A 16254-nucleotide genomic window follows, 5' to 3' on the forward strand; every position below is an offset into this window, starting at 1 on the left:
GGTTGGCACGGCCAGGCTTGCAGGAAGCCTCCTTCGAGGAGTCCTCAGCTCTGACAGGCTGGCAGGGAGCATATGCAGGGGATGAAAGCATTGCAGCGCCGTGCTTCTGATCATCAGTGTTTTGAAGGGTTTTCTTGGCCTAGTCACCAGCAAATTTGGCAAGGCGTTTCCCAAGCACTGAGCTGGCAGTTGCAGGAAGGGGGGTGCTTTATTCCAAGACAGCGACATAAAAATCCAGGGAGATGGCTTTGAACTAAAGCTGATGGGAGGAACATGAAAGGCAACGCTCTCCTAGGCGCGGCGGCTGCCTCTGAGACACGAGCGCAGGGGAAATTTGTGGAGACGAGGGTGATCCTGGAGGAGGGTTTCTCACAGGCTTCAGAATTTGTGCAGCCTGCAAGAAGAACTAAGGACCACAGGCTGCTTCTGTTGCCTCTATTCCCTTCGGAAAAGGAAGCTTCTACCCTCTCCTCTCCTCCCAAGGGAACAGCAAAGAGGTACTGGGTGCTTTTGGCCCTGCTGGGGTGAGCAGCCTGGGTCACTACGGGGTGATGGATGGAGATGAGGGAGAAGAGGAGGGAGCTGGTTCTGCAGGCTCTGCAGAAGCAAATAGCCTCGGCGATTAAAACCGAGTGGGCAGTTGTGCATCACTCTGGATTTTCTGCCTGTTTCATCACTAGCAGTGACTCAGGAATATTCTTCATCGCCCTCAAGCGAGGATATGATCATTTTCTGCCACTTGAGATGAAGCTAATTTTACAGCAGCTTAGAGAGAGAGATGTCATGTGCCGGCTCCTGTGCTGCCTGCATCACACATCAATGCAGCACGGCGAGGCTGGAGGTGCTGACTGCAGAGAGCTCTGACACCCTGCACCAGGAGACAGCCTCCTGATAGCGCCGTGGGGCAGGGGAGGGAGGTTTGGAGGTGCAAGGGCCCCTGAAAAATGAGAGGAGATGGGACCGAGACTTCCCGTCCAGGAAAAAGACAACAGCATCCTCTCTCCTGTCAGGCTTGTTAGCAGGAGAGGCATCCAGACTGCCCGAAGCTTTGGAATATGCTCCTAGTAGGACAAGCAAGACCAACAGGCTCCAAGGACAGATCTCCGCACTCCAATCCAACCCAGTCCCGGAGAGACCGAATTTACCGAAACCGAGGCCTAATGTGCACAGAGCCTGGGTGCCAACGTGAAAAGCATTTGTGGTGCTGCTGCCAAATTGCTCCCTGGGTGCCCCAAAGCCGGGGTCTGGCTGGGCGCACCCTACCCGCGGTCCCCACAGGGCAGGGATGCGGTGGCAGAGGGACAAGCGCCACCCACGGCACTGCAGCTGGACCGCCTGGGATCACCGAGATGGGTTTTCTCGCTCGCTGATCAGGCCATTTATTTCTTTCTGAGATGCAAAAGCTGCCTTCGCACCAGGCCCTGGCAATGCCTCGCTGGGCTCCCTGCGCAAAGCCACAGCCTCTCAGCCGCCGGCCGGCATGCGGCTCCTTGACAGCCCTGGCTCCAGGAGCTAACTGGCAGTGGTAGCTGCATTTGCAGGGGAAACGGAGCGGCACTGCCAGCTTCTAGTGACAAAAGGAGTGTTTATAACAGGCGCGGTGACAGCTGTCCGAATGCCACATTTATTTACAAAACGTTAGTTAAATTACTGACAGTTGGCGCCGCAAAGGGAAGCTGCGAGGAAGAGCTGACATCTCCCCATCTCCCGGCCCCGCGAGGTCCCAGCCTCACCTCGCTGCCTCCAGGAGCCCTCTGTCCCCAGGACACCTCCCCGTGGCCATGTCCTCTCCTCCCCAGGTCACCACAAGGGGCACGGCACAGCTCCCAGCGACCAACCAAGGTCATAAAAATCAGAGAATGGGTTGGGTTGGAAGGGCCCTTAAAGCCCATCCAATCCCAACCCCATGCCATGGGCAGGGACACCTCCCACCAGCCCACGTTGCTCAAATCCCCATCCAGCCTGGCCTTGGTCCTAGCAGGGTGGCTGGAGCTCCTACGTGATGCCCACCCATTGAGATTTTGGCACTCCTAGAAGGACCAGGAGGACATTTATCACCCCACGACCAAGGCAGAGGGCACCGAGCTGATCCAGGTGGGCCTCTCACACCCGATGTGTCCCACATGCTGCTTCCAGACACATTAACGTGCCTGGGCTGGAAGCCCCACGTCTTGCTAAACAACATCAACAGCCTGCACGCTGCTGGCTTCGAACCAGGTTGCAGCTGCCGTCCTCCACCAGCCAAGGACAAGCAGAGAAATTTAGGAGATGCAGCTGATGTGCACGGGTGAAGGCATCTCCCCCAGACATCCATCTCCGTGACAAAGCAGTCATGACCCACGAGGGGATTTTGGCCTTATAACCAGGTCCTGCCATGGCACAGAGCATAAACATCTAGAGAGGGGATTCTGGTTTTCTTTCAATCTCCCAGGCACACACAGGTCAAGGGTATCGGACACATTTTGCTCCTCGTGGTTTTAGAGAGCTAAATCACGTCCCACGTACACCACCGGGGTGCTTTGGAGCACTGCACCCAAACTGCTCCCTCCCCACACAACACAACATTTTGCCAACTTGTACGCTGCACGAGTTTGCTGAGCAAACAGGGTCACAACACGCATTGGACAGCCTGAAACTCAGCCTCGGAGAGCCAATACTCAACAGAAACCGTGTTCGAGCCGAGCAGAACAGCTCCCACAACTAGAAGGAAGCAATAGGAAGGACATAGTAAGAGAGAAAAAAATTGATTTCAAAACATGAAGCTGCAGAGGTGGGCAGGAAAAGATGTTTTGCAGCTCAAGGGAAACTGATTCCAGGAATTTTTCCCTTCTGAGACTGAATGAAGTCAAAATTACACCATTTCCCATAAGACGCTCTAAATCCCTAAATCTTGCTTCAGCTGAATCAAAATGTTTCTTGTAAAATTTGACAAGATACTTCAATGAACTCAAACCCTGACTAGAAGAAAAACATTCTTCCTTCAACCAAATCCAAATCTGCCCTTCTCCCAACAAGAAAATTCTAAAATAAACATTTTCCAGTCAAGGTGCGCAAGAAAGAAATAGATTTGCCTTCCTACCAGAAAAAAAAAAATATATATATTTCTTTCTTGTAAAAAGATCTTTTTCAGAATATGTATATATATTTATATATATTTTTTTCTTATGTAACAAACTCTAACTTCAGTGTGAGATTTTCACATAAAAGTACCAGAGGCAGGTGCTAGCTCACACCGAACGCCAATGCGAGATGAGCTTCAGACCTTCAGAGACTTGGAAAACACTTGCTCAAGTTTTCACCTGGGTTGCTCCTCCTTTGAAGTCAAGATCTTGGTATTGGATTGTAGCAGAAGAACAGAAATGTAATAAAGATTATCCTGGAGTAAAGCCCCTCACCGATAATATACTGAATTTGGGTGACTTGAGGGTAAGAACCCAAATGTGACCTCAAATGTCAGTGCTGTGCCTACCCGTAGGGCCAAACCACCTACAGATGTGGGAGTGACTCTAAACCTGGAGCTGCCCTGCTCTTCCTCCATACCTTTGAGGATTTGTTTTGGCCAACAGCTCTCCACTGTGCTCCTTATTAGAGGTGTGCAAGAACTTAAGTACCCTGGTTTTGCTGAACAGCAAATGTGATGCTGGGAAAATAATGGTCCCATCATGAGAAAAAAAATAAAAAAATAAAAAAATCAGACTCAAAAATCCAATGTTTGGATCACGTCTGGGGCTCTGCATGTGTCTGATAAAACAGATGCAGGTGTCACAGCCATTTCTGGTTGCAGAGCTGGTCAAAATCTCCCATCTCTGGGAGGAAAAAAAAAAAAAGCCAACAAAAAACCTGTGATATTTCACCAGCTGCTCGTGTTGGAAGGTGGTTTTATTCCTTATTTACTCTGTCCTCATTGACATGCAGAGCTGGACTCGCACATCTCCTGTTTGACCCCTGGTGTCCTTTCCGACGCGGCACCCTCCCCGGGGTGTCCCCACCTCACCCCCCGCACCCCGTCCCCACCCCACTGACCCCCTTTTCTCCTCCTGGGGGGAATCCAGCTGCAGAGACCCCTTTGCCTTCGGGCTTCCCGTAGCCACCCGCCTGCTCTCCCGTCTCCTCTCTTTGCATATAAACTATCGACTGCCTTCCAGCACGCCTGCTGCTTGGGCAGAGCCAACACCGCTAATTGCCGGCTGAAGAATCCTTACTTAAGGCGAGATTTTTAATATATTAATGATTAAGGCGCGCTTGGCATTTCGGCAGACGCTGCTGCGCCCAGACAGCTAAGCCCGCGTCTCAGACTTCGGCGGCTCCTTCGCAGCCTTGCACCTCCGAAAAGCAAACCCAAGGGGAGCAGAAGGTATTTCACATTCGCCTCGCAAAGGTGCCGCATGCAACAAAGAGCAAACTGTTTCTGCTGGGAGAGGGCTCTCCGCATTGCTATTCCGCACACGGCGCCCGAACAGTTTGCATATTGTAGCAAGGCTCAAACGCTGTCTTCCGACCCGATCCACACTCCATTACAGTTAGGATAAAGACTCGCGGTGACATTAATGAGCACTGGATCGGCCCCTTTGTCGGCATAAATCTCCCGGTTGCATTGGTGGGATCGCGTTTTCCCATTTGCTTGTTTGTTTGGCTCTGTGTTCTCATTACAATTTCTATTAGCCCGTTCTCCCACTGATGTGGCCGTAGATTAATTCCTTCCTATTTTCCCCCCTTTCCTCCTAGAGGAAAATAAGGGCCTCTGAGCTCAAATACCATACACAGGAACGGGCAGGGTGTGGAAGGCGCAAAGGACAGCCCTGCTAGACCAAAAAGCTTTTCCCAGCAGGATAACTTGGAGCAACTGCTCTGAAGCCAGCAGAAGAAGCAGTGCCTTAGGCAAGCACCCACATCCCCAAGCCCTACCCCAACCTAAAGACAATCCACCCACTGGAAAGCCCTACAACACCACAGCCACACACCACAAACCCCACACCAACAATTCCCCAGTGCCTACGACTGAAAAACATTCGCAGCAGCCCCTTCAAGCTCCCAGCAGCAGCAGGACACCGCTGCCCATCTGTGGTGCCCTCCAGGAGGACGCATTTTCCTTCCAGAGGGACGCATCCTGCCACAAAAAGACTGCAGAGCAAGCAGATGACTCACGGAGCCGGGGAGAGGAAACGTTGCAATTGCCGCACGCAAACACACGCAGTTATAGGACCTAGGAGGGCACCTAACACCACGTGAGGTGGTGATGGCAGGGCTGAGAACTCAACCTCCATTTCGTAACCCTGCCTTAGCAACTAGAAGTGCCACCCCAGCAATTTTCCACCAGCCAGCCCTGTAGCTGCTGGGCTGCTCAGTCCCCTCGGTCCCACCAGCCCTGCCCATCTCCGAGGGGTGCAGGGTGCAAGGCTGATGGATTTGCATCTTTCCAGAGCTGGTAGGGTGGAGGCACTCAGCTCCACGGTGGAGATGACAGCTCCAGAAACGCAGGAGGTGACCCCAGCCCAGCAAGTGCCACCAAACTACAGGCAGCAGTTCCACCAGGAGAGCTATAAAGGGAAACCCTCCTCTGGCACAGCAATCAGGAGCTTGTCTCATCTCAGATGGAAATTGCACTCGGGGAAAAAAAAAAAAATCCATGCATATGACAATTTTTTTTTTTCCACTTTAAGCTGATTCCATCTCGGAGATGGGGGAGAGGTGGCTAAGATTTGCTGACATGTCACTTTAGCAATAAACTCCTCTTTCAGAAACGTGCCAGCGCAAGCAAAGCCATCGACTCGCCAGGCGCGTGTGGGTGCGCAGGGGGTGCCGCAGCCCCGTGCTGGAGGCTCCTCGGGCTCGCAGAGAGGAAACCCTCACCATGAAGGAGCATCCAGCAGCTCCAGGAGGAGAGGGCCAGGGTGAAGTGGCACTGGGCTGCACAGCGAGCAGCTGCTCAAATCCTAACCCTCTGCACTGCTTGTGTTTGTGCCGAGTTCCCGAGCATGGATGCAGAATGCGCACGCATCTATTTTAACATGGGAGGGGTGACCACAGCCCCAAATTTATTCCCTAACCCTCAGGAACCAAAGCAGAGAGGTTTGCAGGAGAAGATGATCTTACCAGACACCAAAGAAGACAGGAAAAAACTTCTGTTGTTAATGTAGTGGTCAGTGGCTTAGCTCCATCCTTACCCCATGCGCTGGGGGCTGGTCCCAGCCCAGCCCATGCTCTCCCAAGTCCCTCACTGCTCAGAGACCAGCAAAGTAGTCTGCAATCAGAGCCCAGGCCATGGCCCTGCCTCACCTGGGCTTTGGGAGCAGGCAGGGAAGCTCCTGGGCTTCAGTCTTTATAGGCCCTCATTAAATAGCAGCAGCAGAACAAAAGATGCACCAGGTACCGAAACTGGAGAACATCAGAACAAGGCGGGGTTGGAGCCGGATAATCTTTCAAGTCCCTTCCAACCCACTCCATGCCCATTCAAGCCACTCTATGGGGTGAATATTTCATGGGAGCAGCGTGCCATAGGGCTGAGCCCTGGGGAGGAACACGAACCAGCAAGGAGGGGGCTGTACAAGTGCATGGGAGCACCACAAGGAGTGGGGAATGGCTCGGGGTACCCTTGGGATGCCCCCATCACCAAATGGCACAGGGAGCCTTGAGGAAAACAGGCAGAGAGCCACAAGCTACCAAATAAACTTTATAATGAGCACCAGACCATTTTATACAGCTCCTGCTCTGCGCTTGGCCCTACTTGACTTCCCTTACCTGCACCAAAAGCCCAGCCCCACCCTGCTCCCAGGCAGCACACACTGCTAAATCATGGATGCACAACCTGAAGCCCAGTCCCCCAGCTCTGGCAGGCTCTTCCCTGCTCATTGACTGCAAAACCACGACGGCAGCTGACCAAAACCTCAGCCGAGGGCTGCCACGGCTCCAGCAGGGAGCCAGCAGGGGCAGCCCCATCCCGGGGGGCTGCAGGTAGTTGGGAGGGGGCCGGGTTCGGACCCCACAGACCAGCCCTGTTGGTCACATTGCACAAAAACACGAATCCCCATGGGTAAAAGGGGTAAGATGGAGCAGCACAGAGCTACAGAAAGCAGACCCATTTCTGAGTAAGATCCCTTTCTGCTTCGCAAACAGGCAGTTTCTGTTTGTATCCATGAAAGTCAAACAAACACGCTTGATTTTGTTTTGTTTCACGGCCAAGTTATCATTTCTCGAAAATTACTTCAAGAGCACAACAGGGGCAAAATACATTTGCAAAGCAGGCTTGGGTAAAACACTGCAGAGATTAGTGGCAGAGCGCACAGCGTTTTTCAAAGCCTGAGTGGAAACCACAGGAAACATCGGGGTTAAAAAAAAAAAAAAAAAAGCTTAGTTTCACGTTAAACTCAGATTTGACTTTTCCTATTAGAATCAAAGAGGGAGCAAATAAAGCCAAGAAAGCCAGGGGCGATGTGGAGAGGAGCCGGGGAAATAAGTGGTCCTCGCCCTCCGGTGGGATCTGCATGGCACCCGCTCGGGGCACCGGTGAATTTGGGGGAATGCCATGCCAGGGCATGCTGATGGCATCGTCAGAGCCTCGCAGTGGAAAGCGCTGACTGCTGCCAATTAAAGCGAAATCGTAATCAAGGCATTTGTTTTGGTGCTAAGAGAACTCCTCCAAGGGTCTCAGAAACGCCTGGATTCGGTTCCAGCGCTGGATGGGGCTGGGAATGGTGCGAACCGCTTGCTCCTGGAGAGGGCAGGCACCGGCCGGGAGCTGTGGGGTTGCGGGGAGAGGAGATGGACCCCATCCTCAGGTGGGAGGAACACAGCACTGACCCATCCCAGCTTCTGCTTGAGTCCTAAGTGTAACCCCAAAAGCAGGAGCAGCCTCAGCTCAGAGAGCAATGCACCAGCAGTAAAAAAAACTCAGCTGTGGGACCCAGCATCCCCCGACCCTTTTCCTATCCCTGCAGGTTTTGGTGCTTCCAGGAGTGAATCCAGCGCCTCCAGCCCCAGACTCCAGCTCCATCCCTAGCTGTAACCAGGGGTTTCAATTTATTAACGGCCTACACTGCTAGTACCAAAGCACGGCACAGCAGACATCCTAAAACAGAAGGAAACACCTGAACACCTCCGGTCCTGCACTGACTCCCAGTTGTAGCACCTGCTGTGATCCATCCCTGGAGGTAAACGGGCACAGGGCAGCCTGGGGACCCCTCTTCTGCATCCCCAGAGCCTGTGGGATCTGGCAGCAGGAGGGTTCCCAAACCTCACTGCCCCCAAACTGCCCCAGCTCCAACCACAGCGGCTGCAAAACACGGCGATGTGAAACCCGGTTACACAACAGCCACGGAGCAGTGCCCGTGCCCTTTAAAACAGACTTTAGGGCTGGGCAGGGGGGCACAAAGCAATTAACCAGCGCCAGGCCTTGGGGTGCAGCCCTCAGCACACACCTTAGCTCAAACAGCGCTTCGCTCTGCCCAAATCGAGGGCGTTGTGGGGTCCCTGGCACCCCGCCACCACCGATGGAGTAACCTACTTGCAGCTCGCCCAAAGAGGGACTTGTGGAGAAGCCGCTATGTTTTTTTAGCTTGCTTTTCCTTTTGTCAGCTGGGAAAAAGAAAAGAAAAAAGCACAAGAAGGGACCTCCAGAGACATATGCTTCCTTCCGAGTCCTTGGCTGTACCTCGCCATCTTCCCACCCTGCATGGAAACGAGTGGGAAGAGAGGAGGGATGTTTATCCCCGCCTCGTGCACGCTTCCAGCTCCAGCCCCTGCCTGCCACCCTGCTGGGGTCGCTGGTGGGTGCTGCGGGCAGCAGCCGGAGCCTCTCGGAGCAGCATTGCTATTCCGACCAAGCGAACTCCCCAGCAGCAGATCGATCACTATGCCGGGAGCTGGGCTGGGAGGGGAGCAGGGAGGAAGATTCACGCTCCCTTGATTTCCTCGGCTGGAGGTGTGCGTTTTTCACGTGCTCGGCTCCTCACGGAGCCTGCAGGGACTGGGACCTACGTGGGCACGCAGCACGCTGGACCCACAGCTCCCGGTCACCCCCACCTTACACGTAGACCAGAAGGAAGAATAAAACAGCACCTGCTACTGCAAAATGCGATCCTCCACCTCGCCAGCTCCCAGACTGAAGCAAGGAGCTGGCAGCAGCAGCACGCCGTAATTTCCAAGAGCAACGCCCGCTCCAAGGGGCAGGGCGCTGGGAATGTCACCGGCACTGTTTGCAAACCCCAAAGCCCACGTGCAGGACTCCCAAGCCTGTCTCCTAGGGCACACTCGTGCCCAGGTGCCTGCACAGGGACACGGACGTCCCTCGCCACCAGCCAGGTCCCCAGCCGAGCTGGGACACACGCTGCAGCCCCAGGGTGATGCTGAGCTGCTGCCCTCCCTCCCCAGGGCTGCCTCCCGAAGTAGGTGCAGGATTTGTCACCCGTTTGTCACCCAAAAGGCCTTGCTGAGGACAAGGGAAGCATCCCTGCTGCTGACTCACCCCGGCCTCCCTTTGTTCTCTGCAGACACCAGGCGAGTGCCCGGTGCGTCAGCACGCACGCTGCACGTGGGGAGAGGGCTGAGTGGGGCCGTGGTGGCACAGTCAGAGCCACAAACCCCAAAGCACTTCTCCTCCTCCTCCTCCCAGGGAGTTTTCAGGGAGCCCATTCTCGTGCTGCCCTGCTACTGCCACCCTCCTGCAGATTCTGCTGCCCAGACCTCCCCTAGCATAAAATCGTTCCTCTTTGATGCCCCCATTTGCAAGACCTATAGGGTTTTTAATGCTTAGGAGAGCCCAAATAATTTGGGGAGGAAAAGGGGTGTTTTATTTTAGCCAAAAATCATAGGGTGCACTCTGATCCAAGACACCCTGTCCTCCTCCCTCATGCACCAGTTTCCCAGCCTCTTGGTCCAGCTGTACCAGGACACAAGACAAAAACAGAGACAGCCACCTGGCCGCTCCATCCCTTCCTCCCAGGAAAGTGCAGGGGCTGCAGGGACGAGAACCTGGGCTGCAAGCAGCAGGATTCACCTTCTGGGGGCCAAACTGAACCCCTAGTTTAAATCCTTCCACCCTGCCAGAAGGGAGCTGGCTTAGAAACCTCCCTGGGGTTTTTAAGGCAGGGTTTTTGCCCTGGCTTGGCCCTGCTCCACTCGCTGGCGTAAGGCAGGAGCGCAGCTCCCATGCACACACCCAGATGTGAGCGTGTCACCTACACACGGCGCTGCCACCAAAGTCCCTCCCGAGCAAACTCGAGTTGCAAGCACTGCTCCCAAGCGCTGCAAAATTTAAAACCAGCTTTTTATTTGTAACATCACTACCAAACAGCCTGGCCAGTACCTCCTGGAGGACTGCACCCACCTGCTGCCGGGACAGGTACCTGGGCACAGCTCATACCGGGGGCTAAACTGATCAAAATCAGCCCCTGCACCCCTCAGGCTGTGGCTGCAGGCAGGACCTCGGCACAGGGCGCAAACCCCAGCCCCACATCTCCCCCCACCCCAAAGAGGACACGCCAGCAGGTAGCAGCACCCCCCTGCCTTTGGAGCAGGGAGATATTTAAGGGAGACATTCCACCCTTCATCACAGCGGATCCAGACACGAGGAAAGAGGCACAAAACCCCTCCGGGATTTCCACAACTCCAGCAGTGATGCATACCAGCGCCGCACCCCTGCGCAGCCCCCCTTGCCGGCACACCCCACACCAGGACCCCGCAGCCACAGCAGGGGGACCACAAAGAAACCAAGCTCCAACCCCGCAGTAACTTTCCCAGTGAGGACTGGGGGGTGCTGAGCCAACGCCAGGTGTGCCCCCCTCCCTCAAACCCAGCACCCAAATCTCCGTTCTGTCTCGCTGCCCGTCCTGCGCCGCCAGCCGACGGGATGCGTCCCCCGCGGGGAAACTGAGGCACGTCCCCAAAGGCACCGACCGCGCCCCACGCTGCACGACCCCCCCAGATCCCCCCTTCCCCCAAAAGGCAGAAAGGCAGCGGCTCCTACCTGAGCGTGGCACTCTCCCCTTGCCGCACAGTCACGTTGTCCATAGCTTTGGGGAAGGTGGCATCTCCGCTGCGCACGGGCACTCCTGCGGGCACAAGGAAGAGCAGCCTGAGACAGAGGACGACTAGGCACCTCCAGGGCAGGGCTAAGCACCCACCGACCCCCATCCTGGGCAGCAGGGACTTTTCCACCAGGCAAAAAACACACCCGACAAGGCCACCAGGAGCGAAAAGGGGGGAGAGGAGGGAGGGGGTGCGTGTGTGTGGGGACGGGGGGGAGCAAAACCACCGGGGCAGGCGCGGAGGCGAGCGATGCGGAGCTCCACGGAGATCAGGAGAGCCCCTGGAAAGGCAGCCTGCGAGCACTGAGCCTGCCGAGCGGCATCCGGAGGGAGTCCCCAGTATCCTTGGGTGAGGGAGGAGGACGGGAGGGCCGGGGGGAGGAGGAAGAGGAGGAGGAGAAGTGGCAAAGGTGCTGGACGCTGGGCGAGCCGGCTCTTCCCGGGAAGCAGTCCGAGGCTCACTTGGGCAAGGAGGTGCCGGGAGCCGCCCGGCTGCGCCACGCTCCCGCCCCGCACACGCACACTTGTCCCGAGTTCACGGCTCCCCAAGCGGGGGCAGTCCAAAAAAAAGAAAAAAAAAAAAAAAACAATAACAAAAACCAAACACCAAAAAGAAAAATCCACCAAAAAAATATTTTTAAAAAGCCAGAAAAAAACACCACCCCTGGAGCGAGCTAACAAACAGGTCCGGACGCAAAAAAAAAAAAAAAAAAAAAGGCACAGCGGGCAAAGGGCTCCGGGGTGCCCAGCAGTTCCTCCTCTCCTCCAGCCCCACCGCCGGCTCCCAAAAGCAGGCTGCTCCGGGCGGGATGCAGGGTGTGGGGATGATGCTGGGATGATGATGCTGGGAGCTGCGGGATGATGCTGGGAGCTCCGGGACGATGTCTCAGCGCAGAAGCGGGGTGGCCGGCGGGGCGCGGGCGAGCGGCAGCATCCCAGCCCCGTTGGCGCGGCTGGCCGCGAGCATCCCTGCGCGGCAGGCAGGCTCAGGCTGACTGCCCGGGGTTGTCATGGCAGCGGCTCCATCGCTGACCACCACTTTGGCTCCCGCACACCCGCACGCACCCCGCACCGCACCGCACGCAGGCAGCAGCGCGCTTGGCAGGCGCAGGACGCCCGCTTTAACCCCCAGCGCACCGCGCGCCTCTCCCCTCGCCTCCCCGCCGTGCTTACCTGCGGCCGGCACCGAGCCACCTCTGACATTTTGCCCTCCTCGACCTCCTCGCCTGCCCCTCCCCAGGCTGCAAAGCCCCTCTGCGGGAGGGGAAACTGAGGCACGGGACAATTCTCCCCGTTATCGGGGGGGCAGCGAGTGCCCTCCCGGTCCCCGCACCTCGCAGACACGCAGCGTGAGTGTAGGTGGTGAATTCCTCCCCAGCTGCAAGCACAGTCCCCGAGTACTTTTTATCAGCTCATAATTTAACAAATAGCGCGTTTGCTTATGCCTGGCAATTCCTCCTTCCCCCCGCTAGCAGCTAACACGTTCATATTTCCAGGCACAGCTTCGTGCTGGTGCAAGGTGCCGGGGAGCCAGCCTCGGAGCACAAAGTCCTGGAGCCTCTGAGCAAGTGCAGAGCCAGCAGCCGAGACACGGCTTCGCCTTCAGCTAAAACTGCTGGACCCCTGCCCTGGGCTGCTCCTGCCTTTTGGGATGGTCGAGAAGAAATTTGGGGTGCTGCACCCCAATGCTGCCAGGCCTCCCCCACCCGCTGTCCCCAAGGGTTTCTCCACATGGGACCTTATCCCAAAGTCCTGCCTCCCCCCGTGCCTCACCACAGCATTACACAGCACCAATAATTTATTTTTTAATTTTTTTTTCCCCTCAAATCACTGCCAACCTGAGCAGGATTCAAATGGGTGACCTAGATGTGAAAGGATCCGTAGCCCGTTACTAATCCCCGGAGCCTCCGAATCCCCTGTAAACTACCGCTTAATTCACTAACTGTGCTATTTAATCTCGACAACATTATGAGCTGTGCCGGGCAGAGGAAACACTCCATCAAACGGAGCTTTATTATTATGGTGCGTGCCGATAGGTCATACGAGAAGGGGATCGCTTCGCGAGTCCCTCTTGACTTCTCCCTCTCCCGAAGGCTCTGCTCTCCGAATTTGGCACAGGTGGGATGTGCTGCCTCCAGCCTCCCCCTCTCTGCTCCCCGGCTCTTGGCAGGGGGAGCTGAGCCCTGCAGCTGCCTCTGCCCGTGGCAGGGAGGGACAAACGCCTGCTTTTGGGTTCAGTGTGTGAGCCGCAGACCCCCTGGGGCCACAAGCTCCATGCCAGAGCTCTCCGAGACCGCAAGGTCATCCATCATCGGATGAAAACCCTTGTGCAGGATCGCGTTTCCCTTAGACCAGGCAATTTTCAGGGATGCACGAAGTGCTGAGGAACAGAAGGAGCTGCTTTTGCCGATTGCTGCAGCACCCCGGCAGGATGGGGACCCCCCTGTGAGCTGCTGGGGAACACCCTCAATCAAGCACAGGACCCCACAAAACCATCGCTCATCACTCCAGAGCTTGCTCCCCTTGCACATCTGGGCATCTGCTTTGTCAGCAAAAGCAGAGGGCTCCCAAAAACCCCTCCAGTTAACCTCCTAACACCACAGCTGGGCCCAGATTGCTGGGAGCATCTTAAATGTGGAAGGAAGGACCCGGCTGTGCTTGGTGCAGTGGGTTTGGGGCGACTTCCAGACATCCCAGCCCCGATTAACCCCCCGCTACGAAGGGAGGTTGCTCCTGCCGAGGAGCTCCAACCCATGCAAGGGTTGGATTTGGCTCAGCGTGAGGAAATCACGGGCGTTATTTGAACATCCCAAGGAATTTAAACCCAGCATCGCTGGCTCCTGCTCCCTACAGCCCAGCAGAATCCTTGGGCTGTCTCCTCGGCTCCGTTCTCCCTCTCTTGCATACATCCAATGTACATATAAATCAGCCTGTCACAGTTCGTCTCTTTTCTGACAGCTGTAATTGCTTCAGACTTTAAAAATATCTATAGACAATAAACACAACACACGAAAACGGCAAAGAGAAAACGAAATCAAGATTCCTTTCAATAATTCAGTTGCTCCAGCAGCAGAGGAGCCAGCAACTGAGTCCAGCTGTGAAGGTTCAGTAGCAAGAGAAAGGGAGCTTTGTAGCCTCCTCTGGGGATGAGAGCGCCTTTTTTCCTTCGCTGGTTTTTGACCACAGACAGCAGCAGAGCCTGCCATACACGGGCTAAGATGCTTGCAAAGCAGCACCTAGCCGAGCACGAAACGCGGCCCCTTGCTTTCAGCTTCCTCGCTTTCTTCCCGCTCAGATAAAAGTCTTTTTTCTTTTTTTTTTTTCCCCTTCGTGAGCAACAGGCGGGAGACAAGCGGAACGAGCACAGCACACGCACGGCCTCTCTGCACAGATTTCTCGCCGCGTCTCCTCCTTCCCAGCAAGGCTAAAGGCCCCCCTCTCCTGGCAGAGACCATAAACAGGGCAGCGGAGGAAGGAAAGCATCGCCTGGGGACCACGCTCGGAGGGCAGCGGGGGCACGGGGCCAGGCAGAACCATTTTCAGCAGATATTTACACAATTTTCGAGGAGATTGGACAGGGAGATGCTCGGCAAGGCCAATTCGCAGCGACTCCTGGAAACGTCTCTCTGCCCTTTGCTGCTGCAGCTGGGGCTCTCGCTCGAGGCTGATTTCAGGTAAAATAGGGCCCAAAATGCCCCCAGGGGGAAAATTGCCCCTCCTGGGCCAGTGTCTGCTGCAAGGAGCCAGCTCCCTTGGCACAGCCCAGGAGCCTCCAAGCAAACACTGCCCAAACTCCCGGCTTTTGAGCAAAACCAGAGAACCAAACCCAGGAGCCTCATCTGCAGATCCGAGCGGTCCCAGAGGCCAATATCCAGATGCAAACCCGCAGCCAACGTTCCCCCATCAATTGAAATAACCCAATTGTCACGTTTTTTCCAGCCTCCTCAGAAACGCCTAGCACCGCTCCAGCATCTATTTTACGTGTAGCTGCTTGCAGGGAAGGATGATTGATCCCCACACACCACCCATGCCTGTATACCTGCCAACCAGCCCATATCCATACAATCCCACACCTCCCAGCACCGAAACATTTCATTCCTCGAAGAAAAAAAAAAAAAAAAAAAGAAAAAGAAAAAACGACTTCCAATAAGTAGGTCATAGCAAGGCAATTTGTACAGCCAGATTTTTCTTTTAATTCCTTTTTTCCTTTTCACGAAGCTGATAGATGGCAATCTATAACCCCGAAGTAGAAATTTATTTTTAATCTGAAATTGCCAAATATGATCAGAAACATAATTTATGCTCCGGCCGCTCTCGTTCCTTCGAAATGAAAACACCATCTCGAAACCCCCACCCGTGCTATCGCGCACATTATTCCTCAATAAGCCCAGAGTTGCAAAAAGTGCCGTAATTCTCTTGGCATTAGTCAGGTGAATGACACATGGCTCTGGGGGAGCTTTTCCTGAATAACCCCCAGCCCTCAGCGCCTGCGACCATTCACCAAGGCACAAAGGCCGTGGGCCCTGCTCTGCTTCCACCCTGACTCATTTATCCCCTTGTTAACACTGGCCCCAATTAAGGACGGATGATTGAGAGCCTCACTTGGCTGGAGCCATTTTGAGCCCTTCTCACCCCAAAGGCATTTCTGAGCCAAGCAGCGAAATCGCCCATTTGGGGACATTTCTGGGCCATTTTTCTGAATGTGAGGAGTGTCCCCGCGGGCACTCAGACCACAGCAGGCACAGGCTGGGATGCAGATGGCTAAAAGCTGTCCCCAGCACCTGCTCCTTGCTTTTTCTTTTTGCCCAGACATCTCCAACCTGTTGCAGCACCATCAGCAGCCAGCAGTGACCACAGTAACTGGGTTTAAAACAGCCCAGGTTGCTTTAACGTCCCCGCTAACAATGCTGGTAATATTTCACTGGCATTTACCTGACCTCGCAGTAACCATACCTAGCAAAGGATTCACCTCCGTACAGCACAGCAAGAGGCAACCCAGAACGTATCTACCACCTGAGGAAGAGGAAGGTGGCTGGGGGAGGAGGAAGACCTCAGCACGAGCTGCCACAACACCCTGCAGCATCACTGTCATGCCTTGGGATACACCACAGCAACCTTGAGGATGCTCCGGTTTGCATTGCAGATGGGCCAGGCAGCACTGCGGCTCGGGAGGGGACGCACAGCAGTCCCCACGGCCTGTTTTCCTGTTTTTTTCCTTCAGGATTGCTCTTTT

At 55.1% G+C, this 16254-nt stretch overlaps 1 protein-coding gene across 14 annotated transcripts in view; it reads right to left on the minus strand.

Annotated features, from left to right (window-relative positions):
- LOC137843657 (protein CEPU-1) overlaps window positions 1-16254 on the minus strand; it is a 332157-nt gene that overhangs the window by 119423 nt on the left and 196480 nt on the right. For 8 of the 14 annotated variants that reach the window (XM_068659166.1, XM_068659180.1, XM_068659165.1 and 5 more), the window contains one exon: window positions 10961-11045. In XM_068659166.1, coding sequence (XP_068515267.1) covers window positions 10961-11045 — 85 coding nt within the window. Of the gene's footprint in view, window positions 1-10960; window positions 11143-11167; window positions 11383-11483; window positions 11612-12194; window positions 12463-16254 lie in introns of those variants that run through there. The other 6 variants (XM_068659175.1, XM_068659176.1, XM_068659174.1 and 3 more) reach the window with 6 other exon arrangements.

The sequence above is a fragment of the Anas acuta genome, chromosome 23, assembly GCF_963932015.1.
Source record: "Anas acuta chromosome 23, bAnaAcu1.1, whole genome shotgun sequence".
Lineage (NCBI taxonomy): Eukaryota > Metazoa > Chordata > Aves > Anseriformes > Anatidae > Anas > Anas acuta.